The 21,842-nt window shown below is 43.7% G+C and overlaps 1 protein-coding gene across 7 annotated transcripts in view; it reads left to right on the plus strand.

Moving 5' to 3' along the window:
* The window catches only part of AGPAT3 (1-acylglycerol-3-phosphate O-acyltransferase 3), a 140,355-nt gene that overhangs the window by 106,749 nt on the left and 11,764 nt on the right, over positions 1 to 21,842 (plus strand). For all 7 annotated transcript variants that reach the window (XM_075912601.1, XM_006137884.4, XM_075912563.1 and 4 more), the window contains 4 exons: positions 4,360 to 4,529; positions 4,762 to 4,923; positions 15,519 to 15,672; positions 16,140 to 16,242. In XM_075912601.1, the coding sequence (XP_075768716.1) occupies positions 4,368 to 4,529; positions 4,762 to 4,923; positions 15,519 to 15,672; positions 16,140 to 16,242 (581 nt within the window). In that variant the 5' untranslated portion in view covers positions 4,360 to 4,367. The remainder of the gene's footprint in view (positions 1 to 4,359; positions 4,530 to 4,761; positions 4,924 to 15,518; positions 15,673 to 16,139; positions 16,243 to 21,842) is intronic.

The following is a 21,842-nucleotide window of genomic DNA, read 5'->3' on the forward strand; positions in this document are numbered from 1 at the left end:
TGCCCATTCCATGTTAAGTGTGCATGCTTGCCACATGCACTGGAGCCAGAAGTTTTTCCCTCAGCAGTATCCACAGGGAAGAGGCTCTGGTGACCTCTGGAGTGATGTACACATGGCATGGTATAGGGGTACCACAGGCTTCCTCTTTCTTCAGTTCCTCTTTGCCGCCAGTGATAGTGCTGGAACTTTCTGCTGCCTTGTGCTAGGGTTGTTGGTCATTCTGCCTGACAGCCTCGTTTCTTATAAAATACTTTGTAGTTATAGTTATCCCCTTCTAGTTTACAGTGAGTTAGAATTAGTTAGTTTGTCCCAAATGGGACTTTGCCTCTTGACAGGGCATGCCTGAATCTCAGTGTTTTAAGCCATGTGATCGCTAGAAGTGTCCCATGCCCATTGGCGATCCACATAGCGACTGCCTAAGGTGTCTGAGAAAAGAACCTGTCAGCAACAAGTGTTGCATTTGTAAGTCATCCGAACCCAGAAAAAAAGAGGGAGAGGGACATTAATTTGGGGCACTCCTGATGGAGTCGGCATTAACACCAGCACCAGAGCAAAGGTCCAACTCGGGACCAAGCACCACAGCATCAGGGCAGAAGGCCACACCAGTGCTATCGTGCAGCGGCACTAATCTCCCCTGCCCCCTGGCTACCTCCACGAAGTCTAAGAAGTTTGTGAGGGGAAGATCTCCTGCCTCCCATAGGGAAAAGAAAAGGCCAGAGGAGAGCCTGCGTTGAGCAGTTCAACTCTTCCATTGGGGTCTTTGGCACCAGCTCAAGTCGAGCAGCATAGCCCACCCTGGGCCAGGCCTGCTGCACTGGACAGCAGTGAGGGCTTTCAACAGATAGGTGTCCCATCAACGCTGGATACCCTGCAGGCCATGCAAACTATGTTGACACTACAGTGCCACCCACACCAGCTTTCGCAGTTCCCAGGTCTAAGGGAAAACCCACTTTGGAACCTCTGCGCAGGTGCCCATTCTCTGTCTCAGGGAATGTTCCACCAGCATTCGCCAGTGAGGTGCTCACATGCCTTGGACACAGGGAGGTAGGCCCACAAAAGTCCTTTTTGGTTGCTGGGCATTGAAAGCCAGGAGTCTAGAATCGGTGCATGTGGCACGCGCACCCACCTATTGTGGAATGGACATGAGCAATGCATCTTGAAGAACATTAGCTATGGAACAACTATCTTTTCTGACACCTGATTGACACTCTGGAGTGGATGTTGGGGGGGGGGGGATACAGGTGTAGGTCCCCTGAAATTGTGACAGTTGCCATTTAGTTAATCCTCCCCTCCCCCCCCCCAAAAAAAAACCTCTTTGATGTGGAATTACTGAGAGAGAGTAAATATGTAACACCTCAATGCCATGTTTACAGAATCACTTTTCAAAGTACAGCCATGCTTTGGAATTAAAGCTACTGCATTATCAACTCAGGGTTTTGACCTGTTTGTTGCCCCATGTCATGAATTTAGAAAAGTGTCTCAATTTTGGGGTTGGGGGGTTTGGTTTTTTATTTTTGGGTTATTTGGTTGCTTTTTTCCCACCAGTGAAACATTAGTTACCTTTATTTTTTTTTTTCCACTAAAACTTACTAGCTGTGATATATGTAATCAGGAAGATTATTTGGAGAGGAAGTTATTTACACATGTGCTTAATTTCAGAAGGCTTGACTCTTTTGCTCTAACACACCTGAGGCCAGGTCTACATTACTCAAGAAAGTTGAGCTAAGATACGCAACACCAGCTACGAGAATAATGTAGCTGGAGTTGGCATACCTTACGTTGAATTTGTGTGGCTTCCTCACTGCAGAAGATTGATGGGAGAAATTCTCCTGTTGACTTCCTTTACTCCTTGCGATGCCATGGAGTACTGGGGTCAATGGGTGTGCCATCAGTAATCAATTAAGAGGGTCCTTACTAGACTTGCTAAATCAAACCCTAAAAGGCCAATCTCAGGGTAAGGATAGACCTGGCCTTAACTAAAATGGTTAGTATGGTGCTTCTGTGAATACCAGTTGCCTGTGATAGTGCTGGAGTTTGTCAGGTTCCCTACAAAGATAAAACACTTCAGAGTATATGTAATTTATGAAGAGAATTCTTTATCTCGGGGCAATTTGTGTCATTACTCCTTTAAGTGACTCATGCTTCTTAATAGGGCAGTATATTTAGTTTAGTCCGGTTGAAGAAATAAAATCTTGGTATCTTGAAACTACAGTGTTTTGCACTTCCGAGTAGTAGATAGATGTATTCAAACACTCTCTGGCTTTCTTTGTTTCTGGATGATTGTCATTTAAAGAGCCCCTCCTCTGGCAAGCTGAAGCTCTAAAATCTGCAAGGAGTTGGACTTAAATTATACACTTGCTTTTTTTGTTTGTTTTTGTTTTTGTTAAAATAAAATCTTGTTGGCTTGCAGGCAGGCAGAGTAAATATCCAAACCGTGATGTAAACAACAAATAAAATTTCAGAGAATAAGCCATAGTTTTGACAGGATCAGTCTGAGACTAAATATCTGGAGCCCTTTAAAAAAAATCACCAAAAGAAATAAAAGCCCCATTCAGAGCACTTATCAAGGACAATCTCCTTCCTGGTAGTAACTCTGCTGTTCCCCAACTCTCACATCTCAATATGAGTGCCCGGAAAAACATCTCTCACAAATATTTCAGAGTAAATAGTGGGTATGCTTTCACACCAGTGCCTCCATGTCTGGCTTTGTTGAATTTTTGTTCTCTTTGTAGAGGACAGCTTAGGCACAGCCTCCATCTTTGTTTTTTAAGGGAGATTTTTAAGAGCATTGAGTAGAGTTAGATAGAGGAGTTGTAATAACATTGATCTCCAGAAAGTGATAGAAAGGCAATTTGTTCCGTGTCTAGCATAATAAAATTCATTTTTGGCTGTATAAAGGAGCAAGTTATTGACAAGTCAGCAGGATTAAGAATTGATTCTGTGGAACAACACACTGAAGTCACTGAACAATACTCCAGTAACCGGAGCCCCAAAGATATTAAATCCAAGGACAGTTCCACGAGTTGTGGGTCCACTTAGTGGCATACCCCCATTTCTTGCTGTTCATATATACTGGACTTGATCTGGCTGCAGACCTGCTATAGTGGGAGTGGTGGTGCTATTTGCATTGTGGAGCACACAATGATTAAGGCCACATTATGCTATTTGCAGTGAACACATGCAGAAAGTCTGTTTCTTGAAAACCTTGTAATTTGGAATATGACAAGACCTAAATGAGTGGATAAGATTGAAAAAACATGGAGTAGAGAGGGTAACAGCTACAGTGAAGTGTGTTCTAGGAGTTAAATTATATTGAATCCCCTACACAGTTGCTTCTGAAATTGTGTAGCAATAGAACAGGGTTTTACTCTGTGTGTCATAAATATTTGACTGTTTAATTCTTTATATGGATGATGCAATAAGAGTTTTACTGATCTCAACAGTGGCTAAGATTTTTTCCACAGGCTAGCAAGATCATTCTATAACTTTGCCCTTTAATATATAAATTAGCGTGGGAGTAGTTTAAAGTATGCCAGCAGTTTGTGAATAAATCTTCCTCACTGAAGCCACCAAAAATGCACTTATTTGCTGTATTTCATAACTTTGAAAATAGGTTTGACCAGGTTTGAGAGAAATCTGTAGTAATAAATTATGCATCCCTGTTGATATTCTCATTTCCTCCCTACTTTAAATCACAGCAGGAAGGAGTCAGACTTGACGTACAAGTTACATTAGTCTCCTCAAGCCCCTAAAGGGACCTTGAATAAATTAAAAAAGTGAATAGGCTTGTGGCTCTGACAAGAAAAGCAACTGAGATAATCAGTCCTGGAGAATCTAGCCCCTCATTGATTAACACGGAATATTTGTTCTCTTCCCCCCCCCCTTCTCAGACCCTTCCGAGTGTTCTCTTCCCCTCCCCCCACCATTCTCAGACCCCTCCAAGTCTGCCTTGTGTCTAGTTAGAATCAAAATTGAATCCCATCCCATTTAACAATAAGGGAAGGACAGGTTGGGTTGTGACCACCAAGTGGAGAATCCTACACATAGACACTGTTCCAACTCATCCCACCAGGGCCTTATGAAACAAAACCGAAGTGCAAAGTTACATTAGTATAAGGATGTAAAATCCTGTTTAATTAGTTAACTGGTTAACCGATTATATGGGATGGCCGGGCCAGAACTATATAACTATATTGTAAATCATCAATAGCTGCAGGATGGATTAAAAAGGTGATTAACAGAGTGGCCTAGAAAAGTTTGGAATAGGATTGGGCTGGACAGATGGTATTAAATGTGATAGAGTTAAGCATTACACCTAACCTGTGTCTTTTTTCCTCCCTTCCCACCCATATTATTCAGAGTTAGTAATGTTGCTGGAATGGTGGTCAGGCACAGAATGTACTTTATTCTCAGACCAGGCCACAGTGGATAAATTTGGAAAAGAACATGTCATCATCATCTTGAATCACAACTTTGAAATTGACTTCTTGTGTGGTTGGACCATGACTGAACGCTTTGGAGTGTTGGGGGTGAGTGATTCCGTAAACTTTCCCTTCATCTTGATTTAATATAGAACTACTGTGGTTGGTTGGTTTGCTTGTTCATTTTTTGTAGTGGGATTTTTCTAAAGACCTCCCATTGACTTTAGTTTGGTCAGAGCCATGCTAGTGTTGAGCACTCCTGAAAATCCCAGTCGTATTGCTTTTGTTTAGATCTGACATATATAAATAATCACATGTTATTGGGTGGGGTTTCTTCCAGAGTTCCAAAGTTCTTGCAAAGAAAGAACTCTTGTATGTGCCCTTGATTGGTTGGACGTGGTACTTCCTTGAGATCGTTTTCTGCAAGAGGAAATGGGAGGAAGACAGAGATACAGTTATTAAGGGATTAAAATGTTTGTCTGATTATCCTGAATATATGTGGGTAAGTGCCTGATCCTTTATATATAATGTCTCGTCTGCTTAAGAGTTGAATAATGAAAACTGTATTTGTGAGATGTCATCTTAAAGCTCCTTAAGCTCCACCTTCTTTCTGTGATTACATGTGAATATGTCTTGTTTCAATTGAACAGTGCACAGTAATCTGTCTGTTAGGTATACTAACATCCTTATTTCGAAATATCTTATTTAAATAAGTTATTTCAAAATAACATGTATACACACAAAATGCATTTCGAAATAGCGTTTTGCTATTTCAAAATAGCACGTCCACACTGAGTGGACGCTGAATCGCATTTGAGGCCGGCCAAAACCAGGTCCGGCAGGGCATCAGGTCAGGGCTTACTTTGTATGGCTGCTGCCTAAGGCTATCTGAGGCCTGTGCTTAAAGGGATCCTCTCCCCCTTTCTCCCCGCCCCTGCCCCCAGACAGCCGGTTCTCAGCTTTCCCTGCTTGCTTGCCTACCTTGATGAGGGACAGCAAAGCATTTTGTCTCTGCATGCTCTGGTTGCCCTCACTTGGGACACCACAGCACTCTGCAACATGGAGCCAGAGCTCCCCTGAGCACTCTGGTGCTTCTCATGTACGCATTGCTGCGAGCCTGGCTGCACTTTCCGCAGGCTGCCATCCGGGAGTCCGCCGGGGGGCTGTCAGTATCCAGGAGGCCCTGCAGGAGAGCTTCCACCCTGAGAGCCTCCCTGGCTTGTCCTGCTGGGGACTTGTGCCTCATTCCTCCCTCACGTCCTTCCACTTACCCCTTCCTAACCCCCTTCCTGAAGTCAAATAAAATACACGTATCTTCATGAACACAAATGCTCTTAATTTAACAAAACTGGAGGTGGGGGGGAATGAAACCCTGGTGAGACTGGGGAAAGGAGGTGGGAGAGGGGAGGAAAGGGTGGGAGAGGGGAGGGGGAAGCAAAGGGAAGAAGGGGGAGGGGAAGCTCAGGGTTGTGGGTCTTGCTGGACCAACGTGATTTTCATGCGAACCTGCTCCTGGGTTCACATGTGGCCTTTGATGGCCAGGCTGGCAGCTATTCTGCCATAGATGGCTACGTTCCTCCATCTAGTGCAGAGATCATGGTCGTTGGGGGCATCCCCCCCAAACCTGAATAAGGTCCATGATATCCACCCTGGACCAGGAAAGCGCCCACCTTCTCCGGACCCTGGCAGGCTCCTGGGAACTGGAAAACTGGTCCTGGGGAGTGGTGGAGGGCTCGCTGCCTGTGGCTTGGTGGCTCGTGTTTTGGGGCCACTGGGTCAGGGGCAGTGACTGCTGGCTCTGGGCTGGCAGGCTTGGAGCTGGCACAAGCACTATGGCCAGAGTCAACCCCTTTAAGGGCTCCCGGGGAGGGGGGAGGGAGAGGAGTCTTCTTGGTTGAGGCTGGAGTGGCCACCAGGGCACCCTGGGAAGACTGCAGGCCCCCTATTTCGAAATAAATGTCTACAAAGCACTTATTTCAATATAGCTATTTTGAATTTGGCATTATTCCTCATGGAATGAGGTTTACCAAATTTGAAATAAGCGCTCCACTATTTCGAATTAATTTTGAAATAGTGGTTTGGCTGTGTAGATGCTGGTAAACTTACTTTGAAAAAACTTTGCTGTGTAGACATACCCTTACTGTCTAGGAATGCCATTTTGATATTTTTTAATTAGTGTATAAATATTTCTCAGAGTATTCAGCAGTACAAACCTAGGCTTGTGTGTCTCAAAACTTATAACTTTTTTCCCTCCTAAAAGGATAAAGGAACTTCCCATAACTATTTTTTTACACTAAAAATGCATGATTCAAGTTTTACCACTGAACTTGTGAACCTAAGCTACATTTTCTAAGCTAAATTAAATGTATAATTTAAAATCTAGGGGGTTTTTCCCCACAAGAACATGAAGGGGGGGGCCGTGGGAGGAAAGATTTACAAAAGTTATTGATGACAATGGAAAGTTTTTGCATCAGTGCATTCTCTTCTGTGAAATTGTACAGGCATTTATTTGATCAACCATCAAGAATATGCAGATATATCCACTTGCCTTTAAAGTGCACATCTCTTTTATTTATATATATGTCCAGCCATAGGCGCCAACTTTCTGGGTGCTCTGGGGCTGGAACACCCATGTAGAAAAATTAGCAATTGCTCAGCACCCACCAGCAGCCATGTTCCCCTCCCCATCCCGCTCGCACCAACACTTCTTGCCCCTAGCAGTCCTGCTGATCTACTATACCCCCTTCCTCTCAGCATTTCCCATTGCCACAAAACCGCTGTTTCACACTGTTTAGAGGCTCTGAAAGGGAGTGGGAGGACTGCAGGGGCAGAAAGAGATGGGGCAGGAAGAGACAGGGGAAGGGTTTGGGAGAAAGGGTGGAGTGGGGGCAGGGCCAAGGTTGAGCACCCCTTGGCTAGAGCAAAAGTGGACGTGTGTGTGTTAACAGGGCATTGAGCTCAGTTTTGTGGGGTATATTATTCTAATACAATATTATAATTAAACCAGGAAAAAAATAACATTCTGAACGATTCCGTCATGGCTTCACATTTTTGAGCTAAAGTATCCACGAGTCCTTTATTTAAAAATAAATTCCATCATGTTTGAGAACATGTGCAATGCATTTCAGTCTCCAAATGCAAGCTAATAGGTGTTTATAGTAAGTTCCTTCATGGGTTCAAAACTTTATCTCCAATAGTAACAAGCACCTCTAAAAGAAAAGATTTTAGCTCTACATAGCACCTCTCATATCCAGTATATTCTAAAATATTTTATAAAGTAACTAGAAGATTTACGCCACATTACTCAGGTCCTTAATTTAAGTTTTTTTTTTTTTTTTCATTTAAATCATTGCTCTGGGGAGGGGTGCAGTGGGGTGGGGGCTAAAGGGTTCAAGTATGCAGGCTGCCCCAGTGAGCGAGGATTACCCCAGTCCTCTCTCACCGCAGCTGGTTAGGACCAGGTGAAAAGTACCTGTCCATGGCATCTGCAGCTGCTGCGAGCAGAGCCGGGGGGGGGGGGGGGGGGGGTATTTTTTTCCATGGGTGTTCCAGCCCCAGAGCATCCAGAGTCATATATATAAAGGAGATGTGAACTTCAAAGGCAAGCGAATATATCTGCATATTCTTACAGATTGATCAGGTAGATAAACAGACAAACTCTCTAAAATACACAGTAGATAGCTGTCTTCCCCTCCTCCGCCCCCGGCTCCATGCTAGCTCTGTGGGATTATAGATGTCCCAATCTCCATCTGTGGCCCCTTGCTCCTCTTCTGCTTCCAACCCTTCACCCCCCCTCCCCCCCCAGTCATTCATCATTATAACTGTCCTTCCTACCACACTCCTTTTCCATTTTATGAGAGACAATTGAATTCCGGGCACATCCCTTGTCCTGGCACAACCAAACCCTGACCTTGCTTTAAGTTATAAGAGGAAGCTTAAATGTGTAAACAGTGGGGTGGTAACATTTGTAGATGATACTAAACTACTCAAGATAGTTAAAGACCAAAGAAGACTGAAGAACTTCAAAAGGATCTCAAAACTACATCATTGGGCAACAAAATAGCAAATGAATTTTAATGTTGATAAATGCAAAATAATGTACATAGGAAAAAGTAATCCCAACTATACATACAAAATGATGGGGACTAATTTAGCTATAACTACTCAAGAGAGCGATCTTGGAGTCATTGTCGCTAGTTCTCTGAAAACATCTACTCAATGTGCAGCAGCAGTCAAAAAAGTAAACAATTTTAGGAATCATTAAAAAAGGGATTGAGAATAAGACAGAGAATATCTTATTGCCTCTATATAAATCCATCGTACGCCCACATCTTGAATACTGTGCACAGATATGGTCACCTCATCTCAAAAAGGCTATATTGGCATTGGAAAAGGTTCAGAAAAGCTCAGCAAAAAATATTTACTTGCTCCCATAACATAAGAACTAGGGGTCGCCAAATGAAATTAATAAATAACAGGTTTAAAACAAACAACAGGAAGTTTTTCTTCATGCAGTGCCAGGCAACCTGTGGAACTCCTTGCCAGAGGATGTTGTGAAGACCAGGACTTTATCAGGGTTCAAAAAAGAACTAGATAAATTCAAGGAAGTTGGGTCCATCCATACATATTAGCCAGAATGTGTAGGAATGATGTCCCTAGCCTCTGTTTGTCAGGGGCTGGAAATAGATGACAGGAGAGTGGTCACTTGATTCCCTGGTAAATTCACTCCCTCTGTGGCATCTGACATTGGCCACTGTCAGAAGACAAGAAACTGGGCTAGATGGACCTTTGGTCTGACCCACTATGGCTGCTGTTATGTTCTTAAGCTGCATATCAAATTGGGTGGCCCTAGTTCTGACTGTTTAGGAGTTCTTGAACAAACAGACCCATGGATGGCCACACAGATAGACAGATATACAAACTCTCTAAAATACGTAGTCAATTAAACTACTAGTCTGGTGGCTATATAATCTGATAAAATTCACAGATAGAAAAGGTTTTTCTGAAAAGGGGAAAAGTTGTTCAGGATAACTGCATTCTCTCCAGCTCCAGGATAATTGTTATTGAAGATTATCCTCTATAGGTGGAGCTAACGGTGACGTTACCGTTAAGGTGGCTTCATAGTTTGCCAACAGGGGCTTATAATGCACTCTCCTGTGCTTTAGCCATCTGGGCTATGCTTGCTCACTGCCTCAGACTGAATTATTTTTGGAATGTTGTAATGAAAATGGTTGTCGTTTCTGCAAATGAGGTTAGTGAAAATGACTTTGTTTTTTAAAAAAAACTTAAGCAACAAATGGTCCTGTAGCACCTTAGAGACTAACCAAAAAATATAGATGGTATCATGAGCTTTCATGGGCACAACCCACTTCTTCAGTTGAAAGTGGGTTGTGCCCCCAAAAGCTCATGATACTATCTATGTTTTTTGTTAGTCTCTAAGGCTGTGTCTACACTGGGCCACTTATTCCAGAAAATCAGCCGCTTTTCCGGAATAAGCTGCGAGCTGTCTACACTGGCCCTTGAATTTCCGGAAAAGCAATGATGCTCTACTCTACAAAATCAGCCACTATTCCGGAAAAACTATTCTGCTCCCGCTCAGGCATAAGTCCTTATTCCGGAACACTGTTCCGGAAAAGGGCCAGTGTAGACAGCCCAGTAGTCTTTTCCAGAAAAAATCCCCGATCGCTAAAATGGCGATCGGGGCTCTTTTCCGGAAAAGCGCGTCTACATTGGCCACAGACGCTTTTCCGGAAAAGGGGCTTTTCCGGAAAAGCAGCCTGCCAATGTAGATGCTCCTTTTCCGGAAAAACTGAAAACGGAATAGTATTCCGTTTTAAGTAGTTCCGGAAATTCATGCCAGTGTAGACACAGCCTAAGGGTATGTCTAGACTGCACCCCTCTGCCGGCAGAGGGATGCAGATTAGGCAGGTCGAAATCGCTAATAAAGCGAGGATTTAAATAACCCGTGCTTCGTTAGCATAAAAATGGCCACCACTTTTTTCAGCATGGAGCTTTGCCAGAGAAAAGTGGCAGTATAGTGGCTGATCTTTCGCTAAAGAAAGCCTTTTCCGGTAGCTCCCTTATGCCCCGTAAAACGAGGTATACAGGATCTATCGGAAAAGGCTTTTTTTTGCGAAAGATCAGCCTCTAGACTACTGCTTTTCTCTGACAAAGCTCTGTGCCAAAAAAAGTGGCAGCCATTTTTATGCTAATGAAGCACGGGATATTTAAACCCCGCTTCATTAGCAATTTTGATCTGTCTAATCTGCATCCCTCTGCCAGCAAAGGGATGTAGTCTAGACACACGTTGGCTGCGTCTAGACGGGCAAGTTTTTCCGCAAAAGCAACCACTTTTGCGGAAAAACTTGCCAGCTGTCTACACTGGCTGCTTGAATTTCCTCAAGAACACTGACTTCCTACTGTCTGAAATCAGTGCTTCTTGCGGAAATACTATGCTGCTCCCATTCAGGCAAAAGTCCTTTTACGCAAAGCTTTTGCACAAAAGGGCCAGTGTAGACAGTTCAGATTTGTTTTGCGCAAAAAAGCCCTGATTGCGAAAATGGCTATTGAGGCTTTTTTGCAGAAAAGCCCGTCTAGATTGGCACGGACGCTTTTCCGCAAAAAGTGCTTTTGTGGAAAAGCATCCGTGCCAATCTAGACGCACTTTTCCGCAAATGCTTTTAACAGAAAACTTTTCCGTTAAAAGCATTTGCGGAAAATCATGCCAGTCTAGACGTAGCCACTAAGATGCTACAGGACCATGCATTGTTTAATTTTTTTGAGTTACAGGCTAACATGGCTACCTCTCTGCAACTTTGTTTTTGCCAGTGTTAATACAAAAATAACATTAAATAAAACTGCCTGTTTCAAAAGCTCTAGTACAGTGGTTTTCAAACTTTTTTCACATGACCCAGTTAAAGACAAGCATTGATGACTGCTACCCAACATAATTTGACCAGAGTGTGAGTTCCGGGATGGGACTGAGGATGAGAACTTTGGAGGGTAGGAGGAAGCTCTGGCTTTAAGGAGTGCCAGGGTGGTGGCTGGGCGGGACTTACCTTGAGCAGCTCCTGGTCAGTGGTGCAGCAGGGGTGCTAAGACAAGCTTCCAGCATCTCCCAGCACCACAGACCGTGCTGCACCCCAGTAGCAGCTGGCAACAGATTCCCAGCCAATGGGAATATGAAGCTAGTGCTCTGGGCAGAGGCAGTGCAAGGAGTCCTGTGCACTCTTCCCCCCAACCCCATCTAAGAGCCAGATCTGCAGCCAGCCACTTCTGGGGTGCAGCACAGTCTACAGTGTCAGGACAGGCAGGTAGCCTGCCTTAGCACTCCACTGGTCAGCTGTTAACCCTGTAGCAATGAGACCCAGTGCCTAACCTTCCACAACCCAGTACTGGGTCACAACCTATAGTTTGAAAACCTCTGCACCAGTGCTTCCATGTTGCAGCATAACTTGAAATTTGAAAAGGCGCTAGTGTACGGTCAGAAATACGTGTTTTATATTCCCTATGAAATCCACCAGAGTTAATAAGAATTGTATCGTCCCGGAGCACATGCTTAGTAAAGCCTGCCAGAGTCTAGTAAAATCTTTGAATATTTCATCTTCAAAGAGCGTGCTTCCACCTCCGCTAAGCCTCCTAAACGGCAGACACAGAGCTAGAGTCTACACCAGTAGCAGCTACGCCTCTCCCCTTTGGTTGGGGGAAGGTGCTGTTGTTTGGGGGAGCTATGAGGAAATGGTAATGTAGTCTCTGCTCTAACTTCCAGTGTTGATGTGACTTTCAGAGCACTTATGATCGAGGAAGGCCTCATCCCCCCTAAGGAGTAAGCAAATAGCATTTGAATTTTCACAAATAAAGCAACTGAGAAATTGCACAATGTCACATCTGGCAGAGTTTGGAATTTGTGTTAGGTTTTTAACATAACACGTTTCATCTTTTTGGCCACACTGTAATTCAGAGCGAATGGAGTAGATATATATTCTTGGCTTTGCTTTCTATAACTACTCAACCACACTCTCTCCAGAGCAAGACCTAGAAACTCGAGTTCCTGTTTCCCCCAGAGACAGAAATGGACACCAGCATTCTTGTTTCCCAAAACTTCTCCAATATGTATACATAACTAAGTAAGCCACAGCAAAGTATGTCTCATGTTGCTTTCTAAAGCCTGGCCCACATATAGAATAACAGCCTGCTACTGCTACCACTCATTCTTTTAGCTCAAGTGGTAGAGGTCTGTGCTACACAGCTAACAGTCCTAGATTCCAACCATCCTGACAGTTCAGTTGGTCAGTATGGTTTCATGGGATGGAATTGCTGAGGGGGTTCAGCTGAATTTTTCTGTTGCTGGCACTGCCTCAGATATCTCACATGCTATGTCTGACAAAAATCAACATAAATCATAATTTTGATGGTATTAAATTAATGTTGCATGAATAACATTCGTTCTGGCATTTCCTGATTTTGAAGTACTTGACTTTGCAAACTCAGCATTCATTTAACATAGCTTTTTTGTATGTAATACAGGTTGAACCTGTAATTATCCAGGACACTCTGGTCCAGTAACATCTATGGTCCGGCACAGATGTTGCAGGACCAGAGAGTCCTGGTGGAGGCCAGTGGCCAGGTGTTCTGCGGGCCGGAAAGCCCCGCGTGTAACAGCAGGTCCAGCAGCAGGAGGGGGAGCATACCTTCCCTCCGGCCAGTAGCAAAGCCAGAGCTTTGAGGGGCCGGTGGCTGTGGGGGACAGGAAGACCTCTCCTGGTCCTGCAAAACCCTTCATCTGGGACGAGTTCTGTTCCTGAGGATGCCGGACCGAGGAGGTCCAATCACTTTAATAAGATTTACATAGCAAGATAGGAAGCACAGCAAGAGACCACCTTGACTTCAGATCGCCAATGATCTGAACTTAAAAAAAAAAAAAACCTACAAAAAGTAGAAACAAGGTCAAATGACAAAGGATTAATATAAATACATACAAGTATGTCATGACAAAATTAGAAAGGCCAAGGCACAAAATGAAATTAAAGTAGCCAGAGACATAAAGGGCAACAAGAAAACACTCTGCAAACACATTAGAAGCAGGAGGAAGGACAGGGTAGGTCCGTTGCTCACTGCAGGGAGGGGAGAATGAGAACAGAAAATATGGAAATGGCCAAGATGCTTAATCACTTTTTTTGTTTTTGTTTCATTTTTCAACAAAAAGGTTAGTAGAGATTGGACATCTCACATAGTGAATGCCAGTGAAAAATTACTTTGACAAGTTAGATTATTTCAAGAGACCAGGGCCTGTTGAAGTACATCCTAGAATACTCCAGGAGCTGATTGAGGAGGTATTTGAGCCATTAGCTATTATCATTAAAACTCATGGAAGAGATTCCAGAGGACTGGCAAAGGGAAAATATAGTGCCCATCTCTAAAAAGGGAAATAAGGACAAGCCAGGGAATTACAGACCAGTCAGCTTAAACTTCAGTACTTAGACAGATAATGGAGCTGCTGTAAGGTGGATGCCTAACTGGTTGAGAAACCATTCCTAGACAGTAATTATCAGTGGTCCATAGTCAAGTGGGTAGGGCATATCAAGTGGGGGGGTCCCGCAGGGATCAGTTCTGGATTTGGGTCTATTTAATAGTTTCATCACTAGGTTAGATGGCATAGAGAATACACTTGCAAAGTTTACAGAGAGTACCAAACAGGGAAGGGTTGCAAGTACTTTAGAAAATAAGCTTAAAATTCAAAATGATCTGGACAAATTGGAGAAATGGGCTAGAGTCAATAGGATGTAATTCAATAAGGACAAATGCAAAGTACTCCACTGAGGAAGGGACAGTCTGTTGCACACACAGAAAATGAGATGACTGCTAAAAAATGAGTACTTTGGAAAGGGATCTAAGGTTCATAGGATCACAAGATAAATATGAGTGAACAATTGCAAAAGTATTGGGTTGTTTTTGTTTTTTTGTTTTTTTTACTGTTTACAGAGTAATAATGCTGCAAAAAATGATGCTACGTTGCATCATTCTGCAATGTAGTATCAGGACTGTTGTAAGCAAGCCATGAGATGTACTTCTTCTGCTCTGCTCCACACTGATTAGGCCTCAAATGGAGTTTTGTATCCGGTTCTGAATACCACAATTCAGGAAAGATATGGACAAATTGGAGAAAGTTCAGAGAAGATCAACAAAAATTATTTAAAATCTAGAAAACATGACCTAAAAAAATTGGGTTTGTTTAGTCTGGAGAAGACTGGGAGAAGACATAAGTTTTCAAGCATGTGAAAGGTTGTTATAAGGAGGAAGGAGAAAAATAGTCGTTGTTAACTCTGAGGATAGAACAAGAAGCGATAGGCTTAAATTGCAGCATGGGAGGTTTAGGTTGGACATTAGTAAAAACTTCCTGACTGTCAGGTTAACTTTCTAGAGAGGTTGTGGAATCTCCATTATTAGGGATTTGTAAAAGCAGATTAGACAAACACCTGTCAAGGATGGTCTGCATAATATTTAGTCCTGCCATGAGTGCCTGGGACTGGAATAGATGATTTCCTAAGGTCCCTTCCAGTCCTACCAATCTATGATCTACATTTTTATAGCAGAGAAGATAATTTCTTTTATTTAGTACTGGAAATAATGTTTACTGTAGCTGAGCCTGGAACTTGAAGCTGAAGTCATGTTCATATATATTTGAGTATTCCTGTGATTTTTAAAGAAAGAAATGTTTCACGTGGAATTAAGGGGGGCATGTGTACATATGTGTATATGTGTAATTGATTTGCTTTACTAGAAAATAAATAAACGAATATTCAAAAAGACATTTTAAATTCAGTTGCGTCTCTGAATATTTGCATATGTGTTCCGGTATGTTCTGGAAACAGATATTATTCAGCAAACTGCTTGTTGTAATTCTCAAATAATATTATCTATTCTATTCACTTATGCCACTGAAGAGTTCCAGGATGGCTCTGGAGCATATCTAAAAGAACAAAGGAGGAAATTGTGTGTGACAGTCCATCCATCTATATTATAAGCGCTCTAGATCTGTGCTACACAGTAATTTCTTCTTAACAAATACCCTTGTTTTTTTTCTCGTTTGCATGCTAGTTTCTCCTATATTGTGAAGGAACTCGTTTTACAGAAACCAAGCATCGTATTAGTATGGAAGTGGCTGAATCCAAAGGGTTGCCTAAATTGAAATATCATCTGTTGCCCAGAACCAAAGGTTTCACCACTGCTGTCCAGTGTCTCAGGGGAACAGGTATGGGCGATCCATTTTGTTCTAAATCTTACTTGTAATGTGTGTTATGTGCCATAGTTCAGTATATTCATTGCGTTCTGTGAGTGATAATTCAGATTTATTATGGCCCTTAGATGATATCAAGATTAAGTAGAAGCACTAGACTTCATTTCCTAAAAACGTATTAATTTGTTCTAGTTTTAATTTGCAAGAATTAATACTTTCCATCTTTAAAGTGGCAATATGCAAACATTGCATAATTAATCAGCTCTCACTCCATTCCTGTGGGATGTATGCATGTTCTCTGCCATAGTTTAGATTGTTAAGGAAGACATCTGGGTAAATAAAACCTGTGGGTTTTGAAATGTTTTGCCAAGTGGTATTAGTAAAACAGTGTTTGCATCGGGGTTTGTTTCTGTTAGAGCTTGAACTATGACAAATTCGATGCTATGGATACCGAGGTTAACGGTTATGTTTTCTTTCAACAGTTTCAGCAGTGTACGATGTAACACTAAACTTCAGAGGAAACAAAAACCCATCATTATTAGGAATCCTTTACGGAAAGAAATATGAAGCAGATATGTGTGTAAGGTGAGCATATAATGATGGAAGTGAGATGCACAAGATTTGAGTTTGAACTAAACTGGTAGGAAAATGTCATTCATCACCGAATCCCTTGAGGAGGTTCCTTTGCATGCCCTGAGGATAGTCCAATTTTCAAGAGCCCATGTCACCAGCCATCACATAGCAGGACAGAAAAAAAACTAGGTAGAACTTTTAAAGAGTGGGCATGACCACTGCGAGAATCCAGAATCAGGAAAATGTTACTAATCATGCTGTCTCTGCCATGTGGGGTTAACGGGTCACCAAAAATGAGCAGCCTCTCCTAATGGATTGTGTAGATCTGCATAGTATGATCACTCCTCTTTTTTCTTACATGATTTTGATTAGTACTGATTCACAATGTTAATCTTGAATGAATTCACACCAAAACATGGAAAGACGGCAATCCCCCGTTACCCACAGGTGAACACTTTTCACTCCATATCTGATCTCTCGGTCCTTTTCCTCAAAGGAAACCTGCACATCGTCTTCAAAGGGTGAGCCTGGGACATCTGCTAGGCACTAAAAACATGGATGTAACAGACATGCTGGTGGTTCTATGGCCCATTACAGTGTGTAACATATCCTGCTGCCTACTAATCCTCCATTGTTCTATGACTGCAGAGATGTTGATTGCTCGCTTCTTTTTAAGTTGTCTCCTACAAGGGTAGTTCCCAACCGTTTTTATACAGTGGATCAGCAAACCCATTCACAAACTTTTGGCCGACTGGTAACATTTTATTTGCATATTCATTATGGTAATTAACGTTAAGAGGTCACATGTTATTTTACATTGAATCTGTATGCACACTATACATGTCATAACGATGAGACTTTGCAGCTATCTACAACACTAAAAAACACTTCACAGAAAGAATTCCCCTCTGGCTGTTGGGTGGCGCAGCCCCTCCCAGAGGCGACTGGTGCCTGCAGAGGGAGGGGCGCAAGGAGGAGCATCCACAGAGGCACCCTATGTAGCAACTGAAATTTTGTCAGGGGCATAGAAGCTGGTGCCCTCAAGTGCTGCCACCAGTCACCTCTGCCCTAACCCCCCTCCTGTCCCATGGGGTGGGGGAGCTGCCATTGTATCTCCCCTGTCTCCTTCGGTACAACCCCTGCTCTGTGTCTCTGCCTTCCCCGGCCAGGCTGCTCCTGCTCCCACAGTCTCCCCACAGCCTCTTCTCCCCGCTTTCCCTCCTTGTGACCCTTCCCTCAGAGTTCCCCTCCCATCCGCCCCATAAGTCTCCCCTGAATCCCCCCCAACCTCCCTTCAGTGCCTCCTGCATCCCACCCCTGCCCCCACCTCACACATTCCTATTCCCCTTGATCTGCACCTGCCCCTCTTCAACATCCTGACCCCACCAGGGCTGGCTCCCCCCACCCTGCACATGCTGGGAGCTGGTGGCAGCTTCCCTGGGTCCCAGGCAGGGATTGCAGCCAGCTTTGCTGGGAGCAGCCCAGGGTCAAACCTTCCCCCTGCAGCCCTGGGGCACCAGGGAGGGGAGGGAAGTATCTCTTACCTGCCCCCCAAGTGCTACCCACTCAGGAGCTGGGACTGGCCAGGAGGTTCCCTGGGGAGAGGCTCCTGGGGAGCAGTGGGACTGGCCCTGCTGTAGCTTCTCCCTCCCAGTTGCAGCCCAGGCTCCAGGGGCCCCACAGCAGTCCCCGCTGGGGCTCCGGGATCCAGCCTGGAGCCTGGGCCCAGAGTCTCCACAAGCAGCGGCTGCAGTCCGCTTCCTGCTGCCAGGCCTGAGACATCGATCACTTTCCCCAGCTCCTACTGCTGGGTCCTAGTGCAACACTTGCTGCGCTAAAGCCCCTGCCCGGCCCTGGCCCCCAGAACCCTTTCCCACTGCCGGTGGGTCCTAGCATGACACCCCCCATGCTGTAGCTTACTGTGGCCCAGCAGCCAGTGGTTCATAGACCGGCACCGGTCTGCGGACTGACGGTTGGGAACAACTGTCCTACAAAGCTTGTAAATCCCTTATGCTTAACAATCTGTTCTTTCTCATATTAAGTTTGGGCACTCCAGTTTCCTTCTCCTGGGCCAGAAGAAGAGTTCTCTGATGCTCAAAATCTTGTCACTGCCAAGAACAGAAATTGGTCCCATAAAATATATTATCTCATCCACTTTGTCTCATATCCTGGGACCAATGGCTACAACAACACTGCAGATACTTTGTTCGTTACCATCTTGAGTTATTACCCGTAGAAATAAATCAGCAGTCTGTCTTCACAGCTATTGTTTCAGGCCTTCTATTAGCTTGACAGGTTTGCCTGTGTCTGTTACCTTCAGCTTTGAAGGTTTTCTTCCCAATTTGAAAGAATAAAAGACTTCCTTTTTTTACAAAAAAACTTTAAACTGAGAGCTCCATCCCCTCCTTTCAAAGAATCATAGGTCTGGAAGGGACCTCTAGAGGTCATCTAGTCCAGACCTTCCCCACCTCTTGTCCTTTGTGCCCCCTCCCTGGGAGCATGCCCTACATTTATGAAATACTGCCCAACTATGATAGTTTACTGTTGAACAACCAGAGGACATTCTCTTTTTTTTTTTTTTTTTTTTTCTCCTCTGGGCATTGCAATTGCTACCACTGCACTATTGGCCCAGTTTGTTATTTTTTACACGAGTGGTTGTATAATGTATTGAATCCTATTGGGGAGAACTTCATGGACACCTCACATAGATCCTCAACATTGCGAGATAGCAGCAGCAATTTTGTAAAATGTAGAGCAAGAGCTGCTAGCCTAGAAGCAGGTGAAACGTTAGCTGTTGTTGTGGAGGAACTTCTGTTCCAGTCCTGTTCTCAGGTGCTTATGTAATATTCCCCAAGATTCTCTCTCCTGGTACATTCCATTTGCTGATTTGGGGAATTATCCAGGGATGGAGAAGGGAAAGGCATACATTGAGAAATGCCTTCAGGACATTTTCCAGGTTGTTGGGTTTTTTTTGTTTTGTTTTGTTTTTTCAGTTGGATAACTCAAACTGCTTTTATTTGAACTCTTCTACTTGCCATGTCCATATTCCCAATGAGGATTGTGTGATTTGCGAAGTAGAGAAACAATTACAAACTAGAAATAATTATGTATTGCACACGTGAAGAGCATAATTTCACTAGACAATTGTAAGTGCTCACAACATGTCAAAGTAGACGTGCGTAAACTTGCACAACCAAATAGTTGGATATTTGTGCACTGAAACAACAGTTTCATCCACCAAATACGTTTTGCTTTGCTAAATGAGACGTCAGGTGGTGTGGTTTGATGGTGCAAAAGGAAAGATAAAAACCAATGGCTTTCAGCCAACCTTATAGAAGAGTCTGGAGTATTAGTGGTAGGTGAGTTTACCTGACAAATTGTGCCCAGTTATTAAATTATTTGTCTGATTTAAAACAAATATATATTTGTAGGGTTGAAAGTGCCTTCTCAAGACTCTTGACTGTGTTTGAACCTGCCGTTTTTAAGCTTGCCTGCGGGAATAGGAGGTTAATCCCAATTGGAGAAACAACTTTTCTGGTGATGGGATCTTCCTATAATTTTGCAATAGGGACATACAAAACTGATTATAATTTTCCCAGACCTTAAACACAAGTATAATATGGTGATCTCTCACTGGTAGGGTGAAGGCAGTATATATTTCCCTATTACAGCTGTATGTTTCTGTACTCCCAACTACAAACTGAAACATATAATATCATTGATGAGCCTGCAGGCTTGATTTAGATCAGGGGTGTCCAAACTTTTTTCAAAGAGGGCCAGATTTGATGAAGTGAACATGCGTGAGGGCCGACCATTTTGCCTGACATTCTTTGAACCATTAAAATTAAATGCAAATTAACTATTTTATGCAAAGTTTATTGCAAACGGCATACTTTTCATTTCGTCACATGGATGACAAATCAAACAGGTGTTAAATCACTCTGCCTTTCATATCTGAAGGCCAGATGAAAAAAAAATCCAGGAAGCTGAAATATATGTCAGGAACATTGTAAAGTACATTACATATTATTGGTAATAAAGGTTGTCTGTCAACTTTTAAGTTCAAAAAATATGAACAGGAACATAATACCAAGTATACATGTTGTGTCCAAATATATTTATAACTGATTTAGACCAACTGACATTAACTGAGATTTTACAATGTATTCATCTCAATACATATGGATTCGTTGGGGGCCATAAAAGATAGATATTGCCAAATTACCTGTGGGGGCCGTATTAAACCGGAACACGGGCCGCAATTGGCCCGCGGGCCGGACTTTGGACATGCCTGACTTAGATCAAAGAAAGAAAGCCCTGTGAGCTCAGGATTTGAGCATAAGGGGATGCTGTGTTCTGCATTGAGATGAGTGGCCAAGCTTATTTGCACACACTGCAGATCTTCATTCATAATGAACAATAGTGAATTAAAATAATCCTCCTAAATCATCACAATGGCCTTGCTACAAGTACCCTCTAGTGGCAATTTCAGTGCAGTGATAACTTTGAAAGAGAACTTTCAGCAAATGAGGCTTTTTATTAATGCTGCCAATCCTTCTTTGTAAAGCTATTCTCAAAAAGTGTGGTTACTAATTTAAGCATTTAGAACTGGGGCGGAGGACCTTTTTTTCTATCAGCCACAGGAAAAAATTAATCCCAGGCTACACACAAGTAAAAAGCAATTAAGTTTAGCGGTTTTTATTTAAAGAGAAATATAAAATATTCAACTCACCTGCTTGGGAAGTGCCAAGGCTCAGGGCTTCCCACCCATGGCAAGGTGAGCCAGTGCTTGCAACTCCATCCCCTCAGGGTGACCACTGAGACTTGCCACAGACCACATAAAATTAAGCATAGGGCCATGTGTCCCACTCCAGGTTGACTGGTGACAGCCAAGTGACTGCATTCCCCCTCTCCTGCTCTCCCTCCCAAGCCTGGGGAAGGGTAAGGGTAACCTGTTCTGTCCTTGTTCCACTCCACCTCTTCCCCCAAACTCCTCCCCACAGGACCAGTGGAGCCAGTGCTGGCAGCAGGGGTCCACACCCTCCCAAACTCACCAGCAGCAGCAGGGGGAGTGGAGCAACATGGCTCCAGCTCGCTCTCCTCCCGTGGCCACATCGCTCCACTTCCCACTGGTGAGTGCTGGGGCAGTCCGCCCCTCTAAGCAACACGTCAGGGGAGCAGAGTGAGCTGAGGCCACGTTCACTTCCTCTGCCACTGCTGGTGCATGCAGGGGGATTGACCTCTCCTGTAGGCCTCAGGCCCTACCACTGTTCTCATCTGGACACCCAGAGAAACTGGCCCTACTGGCTGGCCCCTTCTCTCCCCCCACCCCCCACCCATAGTGTCTGGGGGTGGGTGCCCCCTCAGACATTGCCCTGGAATCTGGAATGCATTGTCTGTCTTTCACAGCACTGGGAAACATTTTTGGGGGACCATTTGTGTTTTACCAGATTGTTGTGCTATGTGTATGAACTGCTGACCTGGTCAATGATTATCTCACTGATATTTCTTCCCCCACCAATGTCTTTTTTCTGTTTGCCCAGACAATCACAGAATCAGATTATTATTGTCCCTCCAAAAGATGCTACGTAATTCGGGTTGAGTGATCCTTG

The sequence above is a fragment of the Pelodiscus sinensis genome, chromosome 1 (genome assembly GCF_049634645.1).
Source record: "Pelodiscus sinensis isolate JC-2024 chromosome 1, ASM4963464v1, whole genome shotgun sequence".
Classification (NCBI taxonomy): Eukaryota; Metazoa; Chordata; order Testudines; family Trionychidae; genus Pelodiscus; species Pelodiscus sinensis.